At 44.2% G+C, this 26,263-nt stretch overlaps 1 protein-coding gene across 1 annotated transcript in view; it reads right to left on the reverse strand.

Annotated features, from left to right (window-relative positions):
• The window catches only part of LOC138299901 (C4b-binding protein alpha chain-like), a 552,670-nt gene that overhangs the window by 29,387 nt on the left and 497,020 nt on the right, over positions 1–26,263 (reverse strand). Inside the window, exon 15 of the mRNA XM_069238606.1 lies at positions 14,889–15,083. Coding sequence (XP_069094707.1) covers positions 14,889–15,083 — 195 coding nt within the window. The remainder of the gene's footprint in view (positions 1–14,888; positions 15,084–26,263) is intronic.

Genomic DNA, 26,263 nt, shown 5'->3' on the forward strand with positions numbered 1-26,263 from the left:
CTTACCTATGGAAGATGGAACTCATGCGGACGACCTTCTCATTTACCTGAAAGATCTTTCACAACTCCCAGCACCAATAATTAACACACTCAACATGTATGCATCATGTCCAGCCTGCATGGCAATTGGTCTAAGTCATGTATTTTTCCCAACCCAGGTCCACTTCTTGCTGCTCCTTCCCTTCCCTGGCAACCTGACACTTTCAGATACCTCAGTATCCAAATATACCATTCGAAGTCTGACTTATTCAACTGGAATTTATTGAGTGCTACAACCTCCCTCGAATCCCAGATGGCCTTCTGGAAGACACTACCCTTATCGGTAACAGGCCGAGTGGCTCTCCTGAAGATGGTGGCCCTACCTAAACTCTTGTATTATTTTGTCAACCTTCCTATGTATGTTCCAGCCTCTTTTTTCCACTCTTTTGAACAAACCATTTGAGTATTTATCTGGAACAATTCCCCATGTAGAGTGGCCCTCACTGAACTCTACAGGCCTACTGATCAGGGAGGCCTGGCACTCTCCAACTTCAAAAACTATTTGGCGGCCCACCTGCAATGGGTATCAAGGTGGCTGGCCTCCCGCCAACTGTCTGACACAGCCACAATGTCTCTACCTTGAAGTCTCTCAAACATTCTACGATTGTTCCAACCCTGTAACAGATCTTCAGCACCCCAACATCTGCTCCTGTGTTGGCATACTTCTGCGTCTGCAGAGGTTTGTACCTCACTGAAATGACAATTCTTTCACCCCAGCCTTCGCTATCCTACAGACACCAAGAGGCACCCACACCACTACACTAGCAGAGTTGACATTGTGGCATGCCGTAGGGTCCACACCCTGGGTGATGTCTATGGCAACAGTACTCTCCATCAATATGGCATGCTAATGGAGGCTTTTTCGTTTTTACTGCTCACTTACTTGGCAAAAGCAGGCACTTGGTGCGTTGGCTAGCTGACTCATTGCAACACCATATCTCCCTACCACTCACTTCGCTCTGAGACCGTTGAGGAACTGACCAAGGATGCCAATGATCTAGCCTGTTGTAGAGCCCAGTATGTGTGCCACACAATGCTAGGTTTCGACTAGTCCAATATTATATCACTCAAAGGGCTTATCTCACACCTGAAAAAATTAATAGATATTTCAACTAGGCAGATACAGAAGGCCTGCATTGTCATCTATTAAATGCAGACTTGCTACACATGTTGTGGACATGCCCACACTTATACCACTATTGGAGAGTAGTGATACACCAACTGTCTCCCTACGTGGACTGAACCATCCTATTCAAAGGGAGGTTGCATACTGGAGCTCTTCCGCAGGGATAAAAACAGAGTCACGTCCTGATTTTTAGACCTTAGCTAAGAGGCCCATTTCCCGTAAATGGCATTCATCTGACTCACCATGCTGCGAAGCATGGCTACAATCCATGGCGATCAAAGTGCAGGCAGATAGTATTGCTCTCCATCAGCAGGGTACACTTGGACTCCGTAAATACCCAATAGCCACCAATTGGGATACAATACTGATGAACACATTTATACCTGACAACCCTACGCACATAGACGAGCTGTCACCAAGGAATGGAGCAGGTGACAAGACCATCAACATCACCCACACCACAGGACACACCACACATGCTACAATAATCCCCTCTGTGCACTTTGCCACGTTCCAGCAGAATCACCAGCATCTCTTGTATTGAGTCTCATACTGACATTGTCGACGAGTAATCAATGATGTTTCCTAAACAAATGTTATACTGACTTCAGAGATCGCCTGTTTATAGTTCTGCCTATATATTCCTTACCTTAAGTTCTCCCATTCCCAGTTCAGATAACTGTGTTAATATTTGAAGATGTTTCTGCTGAAAGGCAAAGTCGATAATCCTGACCAGTAACCACCCATGCATACATACTTACTCTGCACCTCTCTTACTCCTGTGTATTTACGGTAGTGGTTAATACCTCACATATCCGGCCTCCTGTGATGCGTAATATCTTATTCCATTGAATAAGCCTCTGCCATAATTACTGTATTGTATGCCATGTGTATACACCACATTATTGTATGCACGCCACCCAGCTGCAGCAATGTAAGTATTGTAATGACACATAACATTTAAACGACAAATGTAATAAACAGATTTTTACAAAAATGACACTCCACTCTGACACTCAACTGTACTATATGACACACCACTTCATTCCAAGCTATTCCACTCCAGGAGTCTTCTCTGTATGCACATCCACTCTATGCCACTCTACTCTAGTCTATGATACTCCACTGTATGACACTCCACTGTACTCTATGACACACCACTCCACTGTATGCCACTCCACTATAGAATGCATGCCCCTCTACTGTACACCACTCTACTTCTCTCTATCACACTCTAGTGTATGACACGCTACACACTACATCTCTTTACAACAGTCTCTACGACTCATCAGTCCTCGACACTGCACTGTATGACACATCATTTAATTTCACTGTACCGTACAAAACTCCACCCTGGAACAATTCACTCCATTTGACGACACACCACTCCACTCTAAAACAGTCCACTATGCTCTATGACTCTCTACTGTATGCAGCTACACTCTATGTTGCTCCACTCTAAGTCACTTCACTATAGGCCACTCCACTCTACGGTATTCTATTGTACATCACTGCAATATATGCCACCCCAGTTTATACCACTCAACTCTGTGCCACCCTACTCTATGCCGCTCCATCCACTCCACACCACTCCAGTCTATGCCACTCCACTGTATACCACTCCATTGTACACTACTCCATTCTATGCTATTCCTTTCTCTGCCACTCCACGCTACACTATTCCACTGTATGCTACTCTAACACTATGCCACTCTACTCAAAGACACTCTGCTGTACACCACTCCACTGTTCACTTTTCCACTACACGCTACTCCACTCTAAGCCAATTCACTTTGAGCTAGTCCACTGCAAGCTACTCCACTCTATGTCACTCAATGCCAAGTTATTCCACTGTATACCATTTTTCTCTACGTCACTCCACTAATTGCCACTCCGGCTTACACCTCTCAAGTGACTGCCAATCCACTCTATACCACTCCACTCTTTGCTACTCCACACTACGCCACTTGAAAGTTTGCTATTCCACTCTAACCCATTCCACTGTACACCACTCCAGTCTCGGCCACTCCATTCTCATTCATATGCTGCCCCACTGTATACTACTCCACTCTATGCTCGTCCAGTCAACGCTATTCCACTATATGCAACTCCACTGTAGGTTACTCCACGCTACAACACTCCACTTTATTCCACTCTACTCTATGCTAATCGATTGGAGGCCACTCCTCTTTATGTCACTCCACTCTAAGCTATTCCACTGTATGCCAATCCTCCCTATGCTGCTCTACTGTACACTACTCCAATATATGCTATTCCAGGGTATGCCACTCTACTTTACGCTATTCCACTGTATGTCATTCCATTCTATGCAACTACATTCAACAGCACTCCACTGTTCACTAAGTCACTCTACCCACAACACTCTGCACCACAATACTCTACGATACAACACTCTATGACAATGCACTCTATGCCACCCCAGTTTATGCCACTTGAGTCTACTTTAATCTACAACCCTCTACTCCACTCTACCCCCTTCACTGTACTAAACTCTACTCTACTCCACTCCACTCTGTGATTCTCCATGGTACAACACTGTACTCCTGCCTATAACTGTACAACACTGTATTGCACTCTATACTACTCTACCACACTACTCTATGCAACTCCCTCTATGCCACACCACCACAATTTACTGCACTCTACTCTATTACTACACTCTACACCACTGTATGCCACTTGACTTTACACCACTCTATGCCACCCTTTTTAGGCAAGTTCACTGACGCCACTCCACTCTATGCCCCTCTACTTAATGCTATTCCACTGTATGTCACTCTACTCTATGCCACTCCACAGTATGCCACTCCAGCCTATGATACTCCACTCTATGCCACTCCACTCTTTGCTGGTCCACTATATGCCATTACACGGTATGCTATTGCACTCTAACCCACTTCACTGTACACCACTCAAGTCTAGGCCACTTCACTCTCCACTATATCCTACTCCACTGAATGCTACTCCACTCTATGCCAGTGGTTCCCAACCTATGGTCCTGGAACCCCAGGGGGTCCACAAAGCCTACTCCGGGGAGGGGGTCTGTGACTGCTTTAATCATTTAGTAATATAAACAGATTAATAAAGGGTATATACATTTTAAAACAAATGTAAATCTGAACATTTTAAAATGTTATATAAATGTAAGTAATTTAACATTGGAGGCTAAAAATTGCCCTCATTTTTATTAGTGGAAGCAGTGCAAGTACATCAAACAAAATATAGTAGGAATGACCAGTGTCCTCAATTAAATTTACAAAAGGTCCAACATTACCATTAAAATTTCAATGTTTTAAATATTTGTTTATTAATTAAATGATTGAATATGTGGTGTAGTTGCACGATAAACGATTGCTTCTTTATTTTAGTGTATTGTTTTGCTATTCAAATCATTGAAAATGCATCGGCTCGTGTCTCCTGCTTTAAGTAATGACTCAGTGGGGGTCCCCAGATTCCAATAGTGATTTATTGGGGGTTCCAGTAATGATTAAGTGGGAGACCACAGGAGTCGAAATGTTGAGAACCACTGCTCTACACTATTCTACTCTATGTCACTGTACTGTACACCACTCCACTGTACACTTTCACTCTACTATGCGCTACCCCACTGTATGCCGCTTTTCTCTATGCCACTTCACTCTACGCTAGTCCAGTGACACCACTCCAATCCTTGCCACTCAATTCTACACTATTCCATTGTACACCAGGTTACTCCATGTCACTCCACTGTATACAACTCAAGCTTAAGCATCTCCACTGTGCACCGGTCCACTTTATGCTACTCCACCCTCTGCCACTCCACTCTTTGCTACTCTGCTCCACAACACTCTGCTGTATGCTTTTCCACTCTAACCCACTCCAATGTACACCACTCCAATCTAGGTCACTCTACTTTCCAGTATACGTTACTCCAGTGTATGCTACTCCACTCTATGCTAGTCCACTCTGTGCTACTCCAGTTTATGCCACTCCACTCTATGCTATCCCACTATATGCCACTCTACTTTACGCTATTCTACTATATGCAAGTCCATTGTAGATTACTCCACTTTACCCCACTCCAGAGTACCCGACTCCACTCTGTGCTATTCCATTGGACACTACTCTACGCCACTCTACTGTATGCTATTCCATTGTATGCAATTCCACTCTGTTCTACTGTACAGCGCTGCACTGTATGTCACGCCAATAAATGCTATAGTCCAATACACTACTCCAGTGTACTCCACTCTTTACTACTCTATGCCACTCAACTCTATGAGACTCTAAGCCACTCTACCACATTGTACTGCACTCTCCAAACCTCTACTACACTATATACCCATAAACCCCACTGTACAATACTGTCCACCACTCTACAAGGCTTTCCAACACCCTACGATACAGCACTCCACTCTATTGTGCAAGGTGCTACTCCAATTCATAACCCTTTACTAGACTCTATGCTTCACCATTCCACTCTACTGTACGACACGCAACTCCACTCCATTATAATTTACTACATACAACATTAGGCCACTACATTCAATTCCACTCCAATCTAATCCACTGCACAACACTTTACCTCACTCTACACTACTGAATAACAATTCACTCTATGCCGCTCCACTATATGACACCCTATTATTGTACTGAATGCAACTGTACTTTACAAGACTCTACTACACTCCATGCCAATCTACTCCACTCTATGCATATCCACTCTACGCCATTGTACTACACTATAAGATGCTCTAGCACATGCCACTCCACTCCTCTCTATGAAACCTCACTACACTTAGCACTCCACTCTACAACTCCCTCCTCCACTGTACACCACTGCACCACAGTCTACTGTGTGACACACCACTATGCAACACTCCACTGTACAACACTCTTCGCCACTCTACTGGACAAAACTCTACTCCACTGAAATGTACAACACTTTACTCCACTGTACTCCATTCTATGCTACTACATTGCACAACGCTCTACTCCTCTCTATGGCACTCTACGACACCCTACTCAAAGGCACTCCACAACAGTGCAGTAGATAACGCTCTACTGTACGACATTCAACTATATATAACACTATAAAACATGCCACTCCACCGTACACCACTCTACTCTACTACACTACACTGTATGACACTGGACTGCACAATGCTGTCCCTCACTTTACTCTCTGATACTCTACATAAAAATACTCAAGTAAATGGCACTCAACACTATGGTGTTTTTAATAAAAAATATCATTTAAATTCCATGAAAAAATAAAAGGATAACGATAAGTTACAGTTAGGAAAACTTTATTGATTCTTTCTATACAAACCCAACTTAAACTATAAAACATTAGAAATTCTAAACTTAAAATTTATAATTTACACACCACTTTCAATTCAATGTCACACACTTTGGTACACACTCTTGTCACCTCATTTGCCACACTACATTAACTATAAGTCATGCCTTCTCAATGGACTGGTTATACCCACACATATTATATGACTTTTAGATTGTGAAATCATAGCATTCATAACAACACTTACAACATCTTAAATGATATAATTTTTGAGGACACAGTGCATGGTAGAGTGGTGAGTTATAATTAATAAAGTGTGGAAAGTAAGATGACAAGATGTACGGAGGTGCGTGACATAGTAAACTGAAGGTGGTTCATAAATTATTAATTTAAGGTATAACTGGAGGCCCTTAAATTATACATTTGTTATAACTATAAGTTTAGAATTTTAATGTTTGTATGAAAAGAACAAATGAATATATAATGTTTACCTAACTATAAATATATATATATATATATATATATATATATATATGTTTTTATATATATAAATTATATGCATATATATGTTGAAACTATAGGGTCAAAATAAAGATAACAGAAACGAATACCATTTGACAGCATATCTTCAGGAATGGGTTTTGAGAAAGTTATAGATGAACAGGATTTTTAAATCTTCTAATATTTTGCATATTGATGAGCTCCAAGCAAGGCAATTCAACCCACACAGTATTTCACTGCAACGGTACTCTAATAGACATCTCAAATGTAGCTACAATGGTGTACAAGTAGTCCTTCGAGGAGGCATGGCTAGGCAGCAAAGGAGTGAGTCACGCTGCCCCCACCCATCGCCATCCTGCACACTATGAAGGCATAGGGGGTGACAGCGGATGTACTTGAGCCCAGAGATCCCCCCTCCATGTGATTCCTGGCCCTAGAAAGTACCAGGAAGCTCCTGTAATGGAAACAGAGCTGAGTTGCACTGATTTGTGCAGTGCCCTGCAAATGGAGGCCAGAGGCCTAACATCGGCACCCAGCCCTGTGGGGCATAGTGAACACTGGTGCTGGTTCCCAATATTTGTCAACCCACTGCTGCTGCCTCCTGCCGGAGGTGACTCTTACATTGGTCACCAGTGGCTACTGGCGATGATCACTGGGTGCCATGACAGCTGTGTGAGGCCTCTGCTGGTGAACCATGAAGGTGAGAGCTGCAGAGCAGCAAAAGGAGTACTTCTACCCTGCGCAGCATAGCTGGCTGCCGTCTGCCAAAATTGCACAGCATCGAGGAGCCCAGCAGGTGCTGAGGTCACCCGCTTGCTGATCTGACAAGGCTCCTTCCAAGTAGGGGCATTTACTGAGATAGAAGGCAGAGACTGCTGTGCGCAGTGCACAACTGAAGACGTTCGATGAGTGCCGGAACAGATGTGAGGCCTCCGCTGGCTAATCAGAAGGTGAGCATGGCTGGGCCAAAAAGAGTATTGCAGCACGCATGGCATAGTTGGGCATGGTCTGCAAAAATCGTGCAGCTTTGAGGTGCGCAACGGGCACTGAAGTCCCTGCTTGGTGATCTGATGGGGCTCTCCCTCAGTAAGGGCACTTACTGAGATAGGAGGATGGAGATGGCATAGACTTCTGTGCACAGGGCAGACATCCACAAGGCAGCCTTCTCCTGAGAGACCAGGGGTGAGTGCGAGCAGGCTCTGGGGAGCAGAGCTGCTTAATGAGTAGTGAGACAGTGCTGATCCAGCACGCAGACCTGTGAAGGCAACTAATGTGGAAGTGGAATTGCCACCCCGCCCTTATTGTTGTTTATGCCCAATCCATATCCTTGCAGGGCACAAAGCAACAGGGGATCTTAAAGACAACACCCCTATGTACCTCAGCTAAAACCAAGCAAGGCATAGGAACTAACAATAGGTCCCAAGATTGCTGCAGGGCCACTTTTACCGCTGACTGCATGCCCTGAAGTGTGTCCAGGAGCGGAGCTAATACTGGACTCTATAAATAACCACAAGCTGGGGGATCTCCACAACAAGCTAGAAAGTATTCTACCTAAAGATGCGATACAGAAAATGGAACTGGAGCTGAGCCCCAACCCTACTGCATTCCTCTGGCATCAATGCTTCACATCCCATTGGAAAGATCACTGAGTAGCACAACAGAGGTATCCCTGGGGGAGAGCTGTAGGGGCCCCAGAGCATAGTTGATGTTGGAATGTGAGAGTGGGAGCTCCTGGTCTAGATCCCATCTAAAGTATGATGTGCCAGGACAGTAAACCCCGGCTGAAAAGAACATATCTGTGGAGCTCGGAGCCAGCCCATGATACCCATTTCAAGGCTACTTTCCTGAAAAACCCAGGGGTTAACCTTGAACTTGGACGCCTGCCCTGGATTAGGAATCGGGTCTGTTTGGGGCATCTGACCAGAAATTGGCACCCACGGTATAAAACATCTGAGACTGGGTCCACAATACCATACTCCTGGCCACCACCCAACCACAATAGCCTGCACTGCGGAACACACAACCCAAAAATGGACTGGGACACCTCATCTCTGAGGAGAATCGATTTGGGAAGAGGTTGCCAGCTCCAGAGCTCCTACACTGAAAGGCATACAGCCATTGCCCTGGTACAGACTTATCTGAGCCCTTGGTTTACTCTAAGCTATGCCATCTTTGGACTGCCAAAGCTCTATCGCACTTACACAGTTGGCTGGTAATGCTTTTTTTGGGGAGGGAGTTCCTCCCATCTAATTGCCACCATGGGCAAGGCAACTAGGAAGAAAGATGTAGATGCAGGAGGAACGACCATGCATTGCTTAATTGCCCAGATGCAGGACAATGACCCGGCTCCAATGATGGAGAGGTCACCCACAAGCCCAACAATGCAAGATATCTTACAAGCCATCATTGCTTCCAGACAAGCCCTCGATATGAAAATAGATACAATAGGAGCAGACCTGGGTGTTCTCAAAGATGGCCATCGCCATTCATCAGAGAGGGTCACCCCAACTGAAAGAAGGCTAGCGGAGATTCCCCCAGATTTACTAGCACTCCGGGAACGACTTACATTTGCAGAAGGAAAAGTTCACACTTTGGAGCAAAGTGCAGAGGTCGCCGAAAATCGATCAAGGAGAAATAACATCTGCATGATAGGTATTCCGGAGAAATTGGAGGGAAACAACATACTGGATTACCTGGAAAGGAGGCTGCGAGAAGAAATATCCCCTATGAGGCTGCCACCCTTCTATGTATTGGAAAGAGCACTTAAGGTGCCACCACTGCCCCACTGCCGGGTGCACCCCGTTGACTGACAGTAGTATGACTCCTCTATTACAGGGACTATATACTAGAAGAAAGGAGAGAGAAGGGTGACACCAAGGTGGACAATAGAAAAGTCATGATTTTTTCAAACTTCACAAAGGAGGTACAGAAACAATGCTTGACATTCTTTGATGAAAAGTGGCAACTCGGTCGTATGGGCATTTCTTATGCCATGTTGTTCCCAGCTCGGCTGTGTTTTGTGACACCTGAAGGAGGGCAATTCTTCTGCTCCCCGCAAAAAATATGGGAATGGATTGATCACCACCCAACAATAGGACTCAGCCATGGTCCCTGAAGCACTTACCCAGAAGGTAGAGAATGAGATGCAAGGAAAAGAGCACCCAGAGAATGGCTCCTTCAAGGGAGGAGATTCAGCAAGAGCAGCAGAGGACAGTGGAGGTGGTGGCAGAACTGAGTGGTGAAAGAACAAGCGCAGCTGTGTCTATGGACGATGACGAGGTCTGTGATACCAAACTGAAGCAGGACTCCAGCTCCTCTGGCGATTTACATATTGAGATGCCGGTGGTGATGCCGGGCACTCCAGATGACCTAATCTGAATCAGATGCTGAAATGTAAGACTGGTCCTTTTTAGTGGGTAGGCCATATGCAACTGAAGGGAGTAATATGTGAACTGTGGACAAACTGCACCGTCCTCCGGGCACAGCCTCTCCTACAATTTATTGATTACCTGATGAGCGGAGGATACCTGTGACAGGAGCTCTAGGTTGCTTCCCTTCCTCTTTTCTTTTTGTGCATGTTTTCATGAGTACAACCGTGAGTTTTTACAGACTAGTTGTGAGTTTTGATGAGAAGGGTTAATCTGCTTTCCCTGGGGTGTGGGAGTTGAGTTGTTTGTTGTTTGAATGTTACTAGGAATAGTCCAAGCCATGCCCCATGGAGAGATCAACTGTTGACTCAGTGTTTGACGGTCACATATGAGGGTGTCTGAGGCAGCAAGTGTAGCCACTCATCCATCCATCACTACACCAGAAGGGGATCCCCGTGACCTGTAAGATTTCATCCTGAAATGTACGGTGTATGCACCAAAAGATGCAAAATATTATCCTACCTTAGGAGGCAGGGTCCAGATAGCCCTCCTCCAGAAAACATGCCTGCTAGTCAAAGAAGGAGCGGCACTACAGCATAGATGGAGAGGGCAGGCATACTATACAACCTATTTGGCATACACTAGGGGAGCATTAGTGTGGGTCGCTCCAGGGGTTTCCTTCCAATGCACAGGAACACTTATTGATCCTTCGGACAGATCTGTAGTGGTGTCTGGCCGAATGGAGGGAAGGGACATAACAAATATGCACAAAACACAGATCAAGGGTTATTTTTCTCAGCCCTCTCCAGAGTTTTGACCCCCTACTTAACAAGATCACTACTCATGGAAGGAGGCTATACCTGTGTAGGGGACCCTGCACTCTATTATTCCCACCCCCATTCAAGGACTCCCCGATTATAGGAGTGGTCAGAGTGTTCACCTGCTGGCAGGCAGAATGGGGACTAATTGACTCCTGATGCTTGCATCACCCACATGAACTAAACTATTCCTTTTTCTCATCATTACATGACTTACAGGTGCAACTTGATGCATTTCTCTGTACCCCAGATGGTCACAGCTCAGTACACAGTGTTGAGTATCTTTCTAGAAATGTGCCAGGTAATCCGGTTTTACTCACCCTGGGGTTGGGGGATGACTGTACTCACTATACCAATGGGGAAACAAAAACTAGAGTCTCTGGAATATCAGACCTTTCAGGCATTTGTGGAGTAGAGCATCTGACAATACGTTGAAGAAAATACTGGAACTGCTTTGTCACCACAGGCGAAGTGGAATGCCTTTAAGGTGGTGCTTTGGGGGAAGTGCATTGCAGAGTCCATGGGAGTACACCACAAGTTGTTGACAGAGGACATGTCAACTGAGGCCATCTGAGACAAGGTGAATTGTGCAGACGGGCCATCCGGAAGTCCAACCAGAATTTCTGGAGGCTAAGGAAGCAGTCACCGCTCAGGTAGAAAAGCTAAGGTGCTTTGATTATAAGGTCTGTGTGACTAAGGTGCACGCTGAGCAAGACCATACAGGATCACTGTTGGCTTTGCTCATGAACCCCATTAAGCAGGGCTCAGTGGTGTTGGAGACTAAAACTGACCGAGGTCCTGCAGTTTATCGATATTAACTGCAAATTCTATCAAACTGGCCCACTGATAAAAGAGATGCTTTTCTAGTGCCGCTAACACTCCCAATCTCATCCCCTAATGTGGCAGAGAAGCTCGGAGGAGAGATCACCCTACAAGAGGTCAGGGTGGCCATAATGGGTATGGCTCGGGGCTAAACATCGGGAACCATGGAGTTCTGTGCTGCATTCAGTGACGACCTAGCCCTTTAAATGAATCAACCTATACAATGTGGCTGGGGAAACAGGACTGTTGCAATCATCCACTGCGAAGTCCTGGTAGTGCCACTGTTCAAGCCTGGTAAATCTGCCCATGATAAAAAAATCTTATCAACTCTTTTCGATATTACATATAGATATTGTGATTCTTACTCAAATTCTTGGCCAATAGACTACTCCCGCACATGCCACAACTCATACACTCTAATCAAGTGGGATTCATACCCAGCCATAACAGCAATCAATTTAAGGACGCTCCTTACAATCCTAGAGGCAGACACTTATGACCAAGAAGAGGCAGCAGTTTTTGGGGTAGATATAGAGAAGGCATTAGATAGCCTGGAGTGGGACTTCCTGTATACAGTTATGGAGTGCTTTGGATTGGGACAGGGCTTTGTGAGGTGGACCAAGCTATTAATTATAGACCCAGCAGCCAGAGTCCAGATGGGGGTAATTGCCATATCTGGCAGATATCAGGTGGGCCCGGGAACAAGACAGGGTTGCCCATTGTCACCCCTGCTGTTCGCCCTTGCAAAGGAGCCACTATCGTGCCACGTACAGACTGGGAATATCTACGAGGGGAAAGAGATCGAAGGCCATGTTCATTGTAAGGCTCTATATATGGACGATCTCCTGATCTTTTTTAGGAACATGTCTATGTTGCTCGAGAGAGCTTGTAGGTTGCTGGAGAAATTTGGAGCACTCTCAAGGTTGTGTATAAATTGGCAGAAGCCAAGTTTATTCCCCACACTGGCACTCTGACAGCCTCCTCAGGACTTGGCTCTACTACAGTGGAAGCCTTGTTGCAGATATTTCATGACCCGCTTGACCTACTTGAGAGTAATGTGGCAAAGGCGATCCATACTCTCAAGACCACTTTGAAATTCTGGTCCAAGGTACCCCTCTCAGTGACAGGCCGGGTGGCGCTGTTGAAAATGGGTGCACTCCTTCACTGTGCTACTGATCTGGATTTCTCAAGCCCTATTTACAGAACTTGATTCCCTTGTTATCACATTCATTTGGGGAACAGGCTGTAGAAGAGCAGCCTTGACCACACTGCAGAGACTAGTAGAAGACAGAGGCCTTGCAGCCCCTAATCTCGAAGTGTATTACCTGGTGCCGCAGCTTCAGGGGCTGACCTAGTGGGTAGTGGGCAGGCTAATACCGGGGAAGGCAGTGGGCCCCTTTGTCCCCGATCTTGGATGGTTACTGAAAATCCTCATACAGCTCAGGTGCAGCAATGAGAAGGATGTTAGGGAATTTAGAGTATTGTGCCGCTGCTGGGACCATTGCTTGTGGAAATGTATGTAAAGGTACCGTGTTCACCTGATTTCCATTTAACATCGTTGGAGGTCATACCTCATGGAGGGGGCTGATGAGGATTGGTAGAGTGGAAAGAAGCAGGAGTGACTAATGTAGGTGACCTGTTTGACACTGAAGCACACCTATCATTTTAGGAATTCCCGTCAGGATATGACCTGCCCCAAGGCCACTTTCTGCTACAGGGTTCTGTAACGGCAGTGGCACTAAAACACTGAGTGGAGGGCCTATGTGAACCTCCCACACATAAATGCTGTCACTATATCCTAACATCATCACAGGCTTTCAAGGAATTTACTTATCTATATCGGGTGATCAGAGAAGAAACATTGCGCCCACTGACCCACTCTAGACTCTCCGGGAGGAAGATCTTGGGAAACCATTTCCCAAGAAGGACTGGGATACAATATTGGAGGGGATCCCTAAAATATCAAGAAATGCCCACTTTAAGCTAATAAACTTTTATTTCTTGCTTAGGGCGTATCTCACCCGAGAATGGCTGAATCGGCATTTTCACACAGCCACTGCCAAATGCCTGAGATGTGGGGAAGAGGGGGCTGAATTCATGCACATGTTTTGGCACTGCCTGACACTCATCGCATACTGGGAGATCACTCTCTGGGTGGTGAAAAGGGAGGTGTCCTTCACCTCAGGACACTATTTATTATGTTGGCTCCCTCAAAGTGCCAAAACTAAAGTTGCAAGCCGCTTTCAGGACCTAGCTTTCATATTAGCAAAGCGGGAAATTACATAAAACTGAAAGACACAGGGAGGTCCTAAGGTGACAGTCTGGCGCAGAGAATAGGAATAGTGGGTGGGTCATGATGGTGCAGTATTCCTCCAGGAAGCATATCAAGGACGAGGTTTGCTTGGCTTGGCCATAGTTTGGGAGATATTGACAGATAGTATGAAGCACCCATAGCCATCGCCTTCGGAGGTGACAGAAGAATTATCTTAGAAAGTTATTGGAGAGAATTGATTACATCCCCCAGAACAAGGGTCTCTATGGATCTGGAACCGTTGAACTGGAATGAATTATATGATGTTACCTATTGACACCTAAAGATACCCTGAATAATGATAGGTAAATCTAACGTCGAAATACTCATTGTGCTAAGAGCTGTAGCAGCACGGCGGGGGGAGGGAGGAGATCTGTATTACAATGGGGGGTGAGTTTAAGCACTTGTTATGCTGAATACTGAATGTGAATTCATTGATTAAATCATACTTTGTAGGATAACTGGATGCAGGTAGCCATGTAAAGCCAATTACGTTTGTTACTAACAAAAAATAAGAGTTTTAAGGGTTTAAAAATGTATTGGTTTATTGTTTAGAAAGAACACACATCAACACAAGCTTTTGTGGCTGGAGACATACTCACCAGGTTTGCAGGTTGGCAAAGTCGACCACCTTGAATCCGCTTTACACTGGATCTGGTTTATACCATTCATGGTGTAACCATCGTTGCACTGAAAAGTAATGTTGTCTGAAAGTTGGTACCCAGACTCCAGAGGCGGCATTATGATGTTTTTGCAAACAATATGCCCATTTTCCACACGAGGTTCGTCGCAAGAAACTAGTACAATTGAAAAGGAAAACATCAAATGTATTTTACTTCCGTAACATAAGAAACATTGATAAATAAAAAAGTAATTGCTTTATTACAGGTCAAAGGTATTGGTAATATGCTAGTATCGTTTTACGCCTATATGGCCTGGTCGTTGGGGGCAAGAGCCCTCGGCCTATAAAAGTTATCTTCAACTAATTAAATACTGATTCTCTGTTGAAATGCATAGACCTGGCAGGATGAAAATTCAATAATGAAGTGGTAGTCTTCCAAATATAAAACTCCTTACCTGAGGGGTATGAATAATTTACATGTTGATACTTTCACGTTACCTCCTAACATAGCCTTGCATACAAGGTCGCAGCTACCATTAGTGTAGCAGGTGCAGTGGCACTGGTGGGGGGGGGGGGACAGAGCCCTGCGGTGCCCTTAAACACAGAAACTTGCTGCTATCCCAACAGCAATCAATGGGGCCATTTGCTTTCCTTGCACCAGGCCTCATGGCATCCTTGCCAAGTACTCCTCATGTGTAGAGACGTATGGCTTAGATATGCGGATGATTAGACCAGACCTTTGTGATACCCACTTACCAATTGTTTTGCCCTGGATGCTGCCCAGAGTGGTAACCGTTGACACAGGGAGTCCAAGGGCCAGACGAGAGAGGGGCCGTTGGTTGGGAGATGAAGGTAGGTGGAGAAAAAAAAGCTAAGGGCATAACAGTTGACGGATATAAACTAAAAATAGAAAAACATTAGATAGAGGCAAAGAGTGAAGTGGGAGGTACAGGAAAGAGTGAAGACAGAGCATATGGTGCAGAAATTAAATACAAGGATGAGCACGGATTGGCACCCAGTATAATGTTATGGGGAGAGAGGAGGAGAGCATGAGAAGGGCAGTGATAAGCACAATGCTACAGACAGAAGGGGAGGGAAAACAAAAGAAATGCAGCTACGGTTTTGTGTAAAATAACATTTTGGTTTCCATGAGGGCTTTGTTCATCAGAATCAAGATTAAGTCAATAGTACCATGACATTGCTCCCAGTCTGTCAAATGCTGGCATCTCTAGTTTTTTCTGACAGCAAAAAAAAAGTCTATCATTGAGCGGATCCTATTCAGTTTAGAATACAACTGTAACTAAGCACAGAAGAAATGCATGACTTGCGATTGATGGCAATAAGGCTCATGGTTTCTGAAACTCACCAGAATTCCATACATGTACTACTCAAATAACGTCTGCAGCAGTCAGTCTACATTCATCAGTTCTTGAATAGTGGCATGTATTCTTCTTGTAACACAGCCAGGTTCATGCAGTCTTGGCCCGCGTCATTCCTTCAAACGGACAATCAGGAAGGGGAGTTTATTTGTGATGTGACTCACAATGGGGAAGATAGACATAGGTTTTTGCTTCTTCTCCACTGTAAAGTTTTAAAAAAGTGTGATTTAAAAGGTCAAATGTACAAATCTCTGGCCGTGAAATACTAGTGGCATATTGCAACCAGTATTTTTGTGACAAGTGAATATTTATAAGACTAGACCTATGTATTAAAAGGTCGTTTCTTAAAAATCTGAATCATAAGGTGTCACAATCCGATTTCCATCATGAATATTAATGAGGTAGGTCACAATATGTGACTCATTATAAGTAGAGGCCATCACAGAGAAGGGGGCAGCAGACCACTGTCTCTGTGATTGCCTTTCAGTAAAGTAATCTTTTTAGGGTCAAGCGTTCAAAGCGCTCTGTCCCTGGTGTAATCTCTCTGTGGGCTTTTAACCACGCCCATGTCAAGCCGATCAGTTTGGTTGGTTCGTGGGCTTGCCCTTTAAAATTCACTTCATTTAATTAGTGAAATGCACGCATACGTCATGCCTTTTCCGGTGTTTAGGCCGCCTCAAGCCCACCTTCCAACTACTGAATGCATACGAGGCACAATGTTTTCTGTATGGTTTCTGCACTACTTTTTCTCTTCATTTCGTAGGCAAAGCAATAGCGCTGGGCAGTGGTCGAGCGCAGTCCATGACATCGACCCTGTTACATGGATATTTGCCCGTTATATGGATAATTGCACTTTTGCCCATACTTTTCACTGCAAGCAAACCTCTGTTTCCTTTTGTGTGTTTTTATTTTGCACTCATGGTGGCCGTCGGCTCGCTTATGTGAAACTATTTTACTTTTCAGTTTATGAGGCAAGAAAAGTCCAGTAAGGAGTTTACAAAGCTAATAGCTTTAACTCGAGCAAACGCAAGACCCATTGCATTGCAAATGCTTGTTTTAAATGCAACCCGTGTTGCTGCAGGACTGCATATAAAAAAGAAAAGTTGACTTTTTTTGTTGATGTAAGAGTTAGCAGTGGTGCCATAGACCACTGTCTACTTTTCAACAATTCTTTTCATATTCACTAATGGGAAGTGGCACCAACAGGATCACTCCCTTTTTGCAAATGTATTGCCACCTCCTTTGAGGTGTTGATAAAATATCAATGTTTTGTGACAGATTTGGCTCATAAAACATTCACACATTAGATATCAATTCAATATTTGGAAAGGACGCCCACTCGTGCCCTTTCCTGATACTGAATCAGTATCCATTTGGAATTCCATTTTAGGAGTTGGAACCCCTATAAAGTGATTAGTACATATGTAAAAGCATTTTAAGCATCGAAAATGCTGAACTGTAGTGTTTGTGACCATTAAAATGCTTAGTACATCTGGCCCCATGAGCTGTTTCACATCTGAGCATTCTTCTCTAATTAATCACTGGTAATTGATTCCAACAGATGCGCTGCAGCTCCATATTAAGTTGTTGTTCATTCAAAATGTATCATGAATGTGTCTTTTCCATGTATTACTTACATTTTTGATCAACTGATGAAGGCCCTACAGCAAGACATTAGCCTATTCACAGTTGAAACATGTCAACTGGACAATTCCAGGACAGAAATAGGAAAATATTGGGTCTTATTCAGAGCTGGAGGGATGGTTTACTCTGTCAAAATGGGACCGATATACATTCAGCCATCTATAAGTCCTGTTGGCTATAACAGGCTTGTAATATGGCAGACTGGTCACCCACCATGTTTGTGATACAGTATGCCTTCCTCCAAAGTCTAAATAAGGCCTTTCAATCATATAGTGCAAAACCCACCCTGATATAACAAGACATGTGAGTAATATATATCAATATAGGCCCGATTTAGATTTGTCTGACAGTGTACTCTTCCACAATGGCAAAGCAGTACCCTGTCTACCAAACCCTTGGTCCGGCTGCCGTATTTGAAGTCTGGAGGACTTCCAGATTTGTTCTGACTCTGTCAGGGTAAACCTTTGCCCTAAAATGGGCTGTCAGAGGTAAGCCATCTGACTGTGACTGTCTCCTTATTTAGAGTGCGAAGTCAAAAGGGTTTTTTCCTTACTCCAAGTCACAGCCAGGAATGGTTGGGAATTGAGAAACAATAAAAATAAACAAACATTTGCAAGAGTTAGAGCTATTGGCACTGTAAATGACAATGGGGGTCATTTCAACCCTGGCGGTACAAAACTGCCAGGGCTAAAATGACAGAAGCACCGCCAACAGGCTGGCGGTGCTTCCTGGGGTATTACGACTGCGGCGGAAGCGCCGCGGTGGCACAGCCGGGGCCGGCGGTTTTCCGCCACAATGGCCCCGGCGGTTGTAATCCGTGCCCAGGGGATCACGAGTCCCCCTCCCGCCAGCCTTTTCCTGGTGGTTTGAACCGCCCGGGAAAAGGCTGGCGGAAAGGGGAGTTGCAGGCCCCTGACAGGGCCCCATGGAGCTTTTCACTGTCTGCATAGCAGACGGTGAAAAGCGCGACGGGTGCAATTGCACCCGTCGCAGAGCCACAACACCGCCGGCTCCATTTGTATCCGGCTCCTGTGTTGCGGCCGAGATCCCTGCTGGGCCGGCGGGCGGAAACCAGGTGATCTCCAAATGCCCGCGGCGGAGTGCAGCAGCATTGGCGGCCGCCCGGCGGTCCGATCTTGGCGGGCGGCGGTCGTAATGAGGGCCTATGTCTTTTACCCATGTGTTTTGGTTTGGAGTGGATGTATGAGGTTTGGAGTGGAATTCTGTGGGGTGAATCGGAATTGTTAGTTATGGAAGTGTGTGGGGTGGAATTGTGTAAAGTATAGTGTATTTGTGTAGTGGAATTATATGGCATGCTGAATGGATAAGGGTGAGAGTTGCACAGAACAGACAGAAAGGAAGATAGAGAGGGATAGGTCATTTGTGCACGAAGTGGTGAATGAACTCCAGACCAGACAGAGGAGCAGAAAGAGTCTGTGAGAAAGAGAGAATGAAGGGGAGAGTAGGCCACAGATAAATAGGGAGCGCCTATGTACCCAGAAGACACCCTAAGAGGATGAGAGCATGGCTTTGAGGGATGAAAGCCTTGAAAAGGCATGGGAAAGAAACTGTGCTCTAAGACCTGACATCAACCACATTGAAAGAGGTGGGAAGAGTCCATGAGAGAGGGATAGAGAGGGGTAAGATGGAGTACAAGAAAGAGAAAGATAGAGAGAGAGTGGCAGGGGCACCTGGGGTGGGACGGGGGGGTCAGAGGTGGACCAGTGCACAGCACGAGGAGGCATGGGAAGGTAGCATGTGTGAGCAGGCAGTATATAGAGGAGACAGGGAGTGTGAGGGAGGGATGATAAAGGCAGTGCAATTGTGAGATAAGAGAGGGTAGCAGGAGTGGGAAGGAGAAATAAGAGAGTTGTTTGAAGTGGGATGTAGAGATGGGTTGTATTGGAATTGTTTGCTGTGGAATTGTGCGGTGTGGTGTGGAGCTGAGTGGGTGAAATATGTGGCATGGTATGCTGTGGAACTATGTGAATAGTAATTAAATGGTATTAACTGTAGTGGAATTATGTAGAGTGAGATTGTAGGTTATGGAGTTAATTATGTGGATTTTCCAAAATGGTTTTTCTCACCAGAGTGCAAAAGTGAAGTTTGCTCTAAAGATTTAGCTAATTTTGTCTTGATAATAAAATAAATATATATTCAGTGTCAGTTTCTTCCATCATTGTGCACTTAACTTCTCGAAGCTTCCTTCAGATTTTAGTATTTTTAGACCAGTGTCTCATGGCTGAGTATCACTGGGCAAGAGGAACTTAACAACGCGCCCATTGCATCAAACTTGTCATGTTCAGCTGAGTGTTACAAAAGATATCCATTACCAGAAATTAAAGAAAGATACATTTATTTAGCAAGATGAAGTTTTGTTGTTCAGCGGAAATCTCCACTTCATTTGGGAGATGATATGATGAAGGCCCCTGAAACAGAATACCAAGGGTCTAGGTAATACTTTATTGCTGATTATTTAAAATCATTGCAAGAGCACACTGCAGCAGGTAAAATTCAGATTAGTGTTTAACCTGTTAAAAGCAAAAAAACATATCAATAGTTAAAACTGTGTGTTTAAACATTTGAATAGCAATTCTGCCCAGATACAACTGGATTGAGGGCCAACGGCTTGTCGTAAACATGTATGAGGCCCACTAGGTTACAATACATAAGTCAGAAAGATGAATCCGACTCCTCCAATCACTAAAATGCACATTAGCAGAAAAGTCATAAAATTAAAATCACCAACCAAAACCACAAATTGCAAGGTAGCTGGGATTAGCCGGACACTAAAGTGCAAGAAGGTGCAACATCATTGAAAATTGCTCAATGCAGATTAAAGTGGCTCTTCTTCAAAGTTTAAGATGCCAGGGAGAACCACCGACAAGGTGACCAACATTAACCCGTTGCCTGGAGTGCAAAATAGTGCAAACTAGTGTTACCCATTATCTATATAAATAGGAGTAACTCTAGTGCAATGCTAAAATACTAGACAACAAGTGATCATCAAGTGGATGGGAAGGCCAAAAAGTTCGGTTGCGTAGGGTCACCATGATTATGAACGAAGGTGAAGTATAGGGCTCCTCCTGATTCGCTATTTGATGAGTAAGCAGCACTTTAACATATAATGACTTCACTTGGAAAAAATAATATTTTGCTGCCTGGAGTGAGTGGGCTATGTGGTGTTAATACCAAAGCTTTGACATTTGACTGCAATTGAAAATGTCTGCCTCAGGTTATGTCCCTTTGAGAGTGGCCAGCTGTGATATAGCATCTTGTGGTGCTGACCTGGGCCAACTCATTTTTAGGGTTGAGCGGGCAAAGCTCTCTGTCCCTTTTGTAATCTCTCTGCAGGCTTTTAACCACGCTCATGTCATGCCCATCGGTTTGGTTGGTTCGTGGGCTTGCCTTTTAAAATTCACTTGATTTCATTAGTGAAAGGTATGTATACGTCATACCTTTTCCGGTGTTTAACCCTCCTCGAGCGCATGGCCAAATACTGAAAACATACGAGGCTCCATGCTTTCCGTATGATTTCTGGACTACTTTTTATGGCCGAGCGCAATGCGCTCCGTCCATAAAGTAATCTCTCTTTGGGCTTCAAACCACGCCCAGGTCACGTCAGTCTCTTTCATTGGTTCCTGGGCTTGCTCTTTAAAATCTCCTTGCTTTCATTTGTAAAAGGCATGCATACGTCATGCCTTTTCCAGTGTTTAGCCTGCCTACACAGCACCAGTAAACTACTAGAAACATACGAGGCTCGATGTTTTGAGCCTGGTTTCTGGACTACTTTATCTGTTAATTTTCCCCACAGCGCGATCGCGCTGGGGTTTACATAGCGAGATTGCACTCAGTTTTTCGTTTTCAATTTCAGCGCTGTGTTTTTTTTCTTTTAATTAGTGTGGAAAGAAAAGTTAGGTTACGAGTTTACAGCGCAAATAGCTCCAACTCGAGCAAAGGCGAGCCCCGTTGCATTGAAAATGCCTGTTCTCTTTATTTCGTATGCAGCGCTATCTCGCTGGGCAGTAGTTGAGCGGCTTGCACGACATCGACCTTGTTACATAAATAATTGCACTTTTGCTGGTTACATGGATAATTGCACTTTTGCCGATACGTTTCACTGCGAGCCTGCTTCATGCTCATGGCAGCCGTCGGCTCACTTATGTGAAACTGTTTATCTTTTCATTTTTTTTCCTGTAGCCAGTGTGCTTTCTAGAAGCTGCAGGCAATGTGGCGGCTCTGATTTGGTCTGAACCAGTGCAAGGATTGAAATACTTTAGGCAGGGTAAAGTGTTGCACAGTTCCACAGCTCTTGCAGTTGGATTATGTTTACTGCTTGAAGGGACACATTTGCTGATTCGCCTGTTGTTACTGTCTAGTACAGCCAGTTCCAGCCTTTGCTCCAATAGCGCCCAGTGCGAAACCAGATTTGGTGCACCTTCTAATCCCCCCTGACTCTCGCCTTTACACTTCTGCTTTTTCTAAGTGCTGTGTAATAGCCATTACTTTGACACAACTTAACAGTGCTGTTTTTTTTCTGGAGTGCTTTCAATTGGAATGAGAAACGTTTCCTCTACTATCTGCCATTGTTGTATTGTACATATGCTGTTTGTATGGCACCAGGGGACCCTCTTGAGGGTACCTGTGTGCTTTATAAATATAATCCATTCCATGTTGCTCTTTCTCACTGTATGCTTCTCTGCCCTCACCCCTGATCTATGAGTTGCTGTGTCTCACTGTGTGCTCCTGAGTCTAACTCCTTCCCCCTCAACCCAATGCCCTGGTCTCAATATCGCTCATCACGCCATGTGCTTCTCTGCCCCTCCTGTGTTGCTTACGTGGTCATGTTGCTTCCTACATTTCTGTGAGGTTCCATGCTCGCCCGTGTTGATCTGTCGATGTATGCTTCTCTGCCCCTCAGTGTTGTTTACGTCGTTGTGTTGCTTCCCACGTCTGTGTGTGGTTCCGTGCTCTCCCTGCGTTGCTCTGTCTCATTCTGTGCTTCTCTGGCCCCTTCTGTGTTGTTTCCATATCCTATGCTGCTTCCCCACATACCTTCATCCCCTGTTGTGTTTCTCTTCCCCCTCAGGGATGAAGTGCAGCATGGCTAAAACTCATAGGTAAAGATGGTAGGTCCAAAATGAAAGATATATTGGCTTTGCCAATGTTTGTTTTTAAGTGTAGCTTGTCAGAGATGCTGTCTTGACCTATTCTCAGTTAAAAAAAATATATATATACATTAAGTGGGCTTTGGCCCCACTCACAGAAGTATTACTCCCTTACTGCTTGCTTTTTGGTGCATCATTCATCCTCCTGTGGAGTGCTTGCACTGCAATGCATGAGAGACTTGTACATTTCAAATGTTCAAATCATCACACATTAAATTCTTTATCCCAAACATATTTGCAGAACATCGTGGTATTTGCACTTTTCCCACTGCAGCTGTCTTTTCTTAAATATTTTAGTAAGGACTCAAAGTACAAGCCAGACCTATTGCCTGTGCTCGTTTTTAAGGATTTAACTTTCTTTTATTTTTAGGCGCGTGTACGACCAGGGCACACCACCTCCTATGGACCTCCTTTTTTGGCAAAGGTATCTGTGGCACATAAGGATAAAGCAAATTAGCAAAGATAACTTAATTTCGTCTAATGGGAAAATTATGACTTTTAATACAGATCTATGCTAACTCAACTGGCAATGCCTCATCTCCCCAAACACTTTTTGTGTCAAAATTAAAACATGCATGAGCATTTAGGTAGATTTCCAGTGTCCTACAATCTTCTTACTTTTATTTACTCCATTTTGAGGTGCCATAGAACGGATTTGTCCAGAACTGGTAACTTTTAGCTCCTAATAAAATAGTCAATATTTGCTGTGCCCTATTTTTAGGTTGAGAAAAGCAGCGCACAAGCGCTGCTTTTCAGACGTGTTGGTCTGTATCTGGGCTTTACAAAATGCCCATCTCAACCACTGGTTCGTGGGCTTGTCCTTCAAAAATCCTTTGATGACACTGGTAAATGGTTTACATTTCTCCCTCCTTAGGGAGGTTTTGTTACCGCCTTTGTTATCACCCCTGTTACATGGCTAATTGCACTTTTGCAGATAAGTTTGACAGTGAGCAAACTTCTTTTTAGGGTCGAGCCTGTGTCGTATGTGCTTGCGCATGTGTTTCACTTGCGAGACGCTTTAGGAGTTAGAAAAGGGATCGGAGCCCCATCCATGTCACGTCAGTGACTTTCATTGGTTCATGGGCTTGCCTGTTAAAATCTGCTTGCTTTCATTAATGGAAGGCATTTTCCAGTGGTTAGCCTTCCTTGAGCACAGCGGGCAAGTACTGAAAACATGCGAGGCTCGCTGTTTTCTGTTCAGTTTGTGGACTACTTTTTATCTTTGTTCGCAGCACGATCTCGCTTGGCAGAAGTCAATCGCTTTCCATGACATCGACCCTGTTACATAGTTAATTGTACTTTTGCCGGTTACGTAGATAATTGCACTTTTACCGATAGGTTTCACTACGAGTGAACTGTAGCAGCGCGATCGCGCTCTTTTTTTTCCCATTTAATGTGGCAAGAAAAGTCCGGTTGTGCGTTTACAACTGCTAATAGCGCTAACTTGGAGAAATGCAAGACCCGTTGTATTGTAAATGCTTGTTCCTTTTGTGTGTGTGTTCACGTTGATTCTCCTGACGGCTGTGGCGCTGTGAATTGGCTCACTTATGTGTAACTGTGTTACTTTTTATTTTCAATTTACGTGGAAAGAAAAGTCCGGTTAGGAGTTTAAAACGCTAATAGCTCTAGCTTGAGCAAATACGAGACCCATTGCATTGCAAATGCTTCTTCTCATTAACTTCCTTAAGCACCAACTGCTCACACTGGGAAATTATTCGGAAGTGGAGAGAGGTGTGTTTTTTCTGCACCATCTTCGTACAGTGTAGATATTTTGCAAGATCTAGTAAGGTTGAGAAATCTGTCAAGATGTTGTTGCTTAATCCTCTATATTAAATGATTGATGGGATGCAGCCCCCTTCATCCCACGTCTGTGTGGGAACATAGGCTTGCTCTCAATCAGCCAGAGGGATCTATAGGATGGAATAGCAACAGCTGTGCGGTTGGTTCCTTTAATGTATCAGCATTTTTCAGCTTCTATGTTTACTTAGATCAATCTGTGTTTAAAAGAGCTTGTTGACCATAAATAAATAAAATACTCTGTAGTTGCTGTATGCTCATGGAGGTATCAACATGTGGATGCTATACTGACTTTTAACCTTGTGCGGTACACTTCTTTGGAACAGGGGTCACTGACTGGAGAAAGTGATTTGCCCTCTATCTGAAAAAAAGCAATTAGAGAAGGGGATGCTGTCTGAAACCGCAAACCAAGTAATACTAACCCCAGAGCGAGGACTGATAATATTAAACCTTCGCTGCTGTCCTGTGGGCCTCCATCTCTGCGGAGTCCAATAATGAGTTGACACACAGAGGAAAGATCAATTTGTGATCATACTGACAGTGCGCATTTACCAAACCGGATACTAGAGTGAAATGCCATCAAAAATATTTACAAAAAAGGCTCGAAATAACGGTTGGGAGAGTGCAACTGCAAAAATGTTTCACTACAATAAATGTTTAAGCAAAATAAGATTGAAAGATGAATGGATACATTAAAAAGGTGGATTGTTAGTGTAAAGGTTAAATTGAAATTGTGGTAAAAGACAGCTATTAATACATTTCCTTTCGAGGAGACTAATTGAATAATTCAGAGATCAATTATCATGTTATATATTCATAATCCAACTATGGACCACGAGGCATTTGCTTTGCAAAAATGCGTTGCCTTATTTGTATTTGCCGATCGGAGACAACAGCTGAGTTAAAGGCGAATCAGAGCACAAGGATTGTTAAAGGGGCAGACACTGGACATTTGGAGGAGTCGGACAAACACTAACAGGAAACAAAGACAAACAGAAAAGAGGGAAGGACTTGGGGATGGGGGAAATCCTCTCAGTCTCATTTCATAGAAAGAAAATTACCTTGTACCTGGCATTTGATCTCTGTCTTTGAAGGCACAGCAAATGTGAATAGATAACATGAATTACAGCCCTGTCAGGCAAACAGAAACAGGAGCAGGGAAGAAATAATGCGCTCTTGTTAAATGCTCTTAGAGAATGGGAAAAGGAGTCCCTAAACACATGGTAGACTGAGACAATTGGAAGAGTACAAGTACTGGGGCACTGCTCCATGGATTTAAAAAGAGGGACAAATAGCAAAAATGTACCACTAGCAAGCAAATATTTTTAAAGGACACTGAAACAAACCAATGAAAAGTAGTAAGCTCA

This window comes from Pleurodeles waltl, chromosome 6 (assembly GCF_031143425.1).
Source record: "Pleurodeles waltl isolate 20211129_DDA chromosome 6, aPleWal1.hap1.20221129, whole genome shotgun sequence".
NCBI lineage: Eukaryota > Metazoa > Chordata > Amphibia > Caudata > Salamandridae > Pleurodeles > Pleurodeles waltl.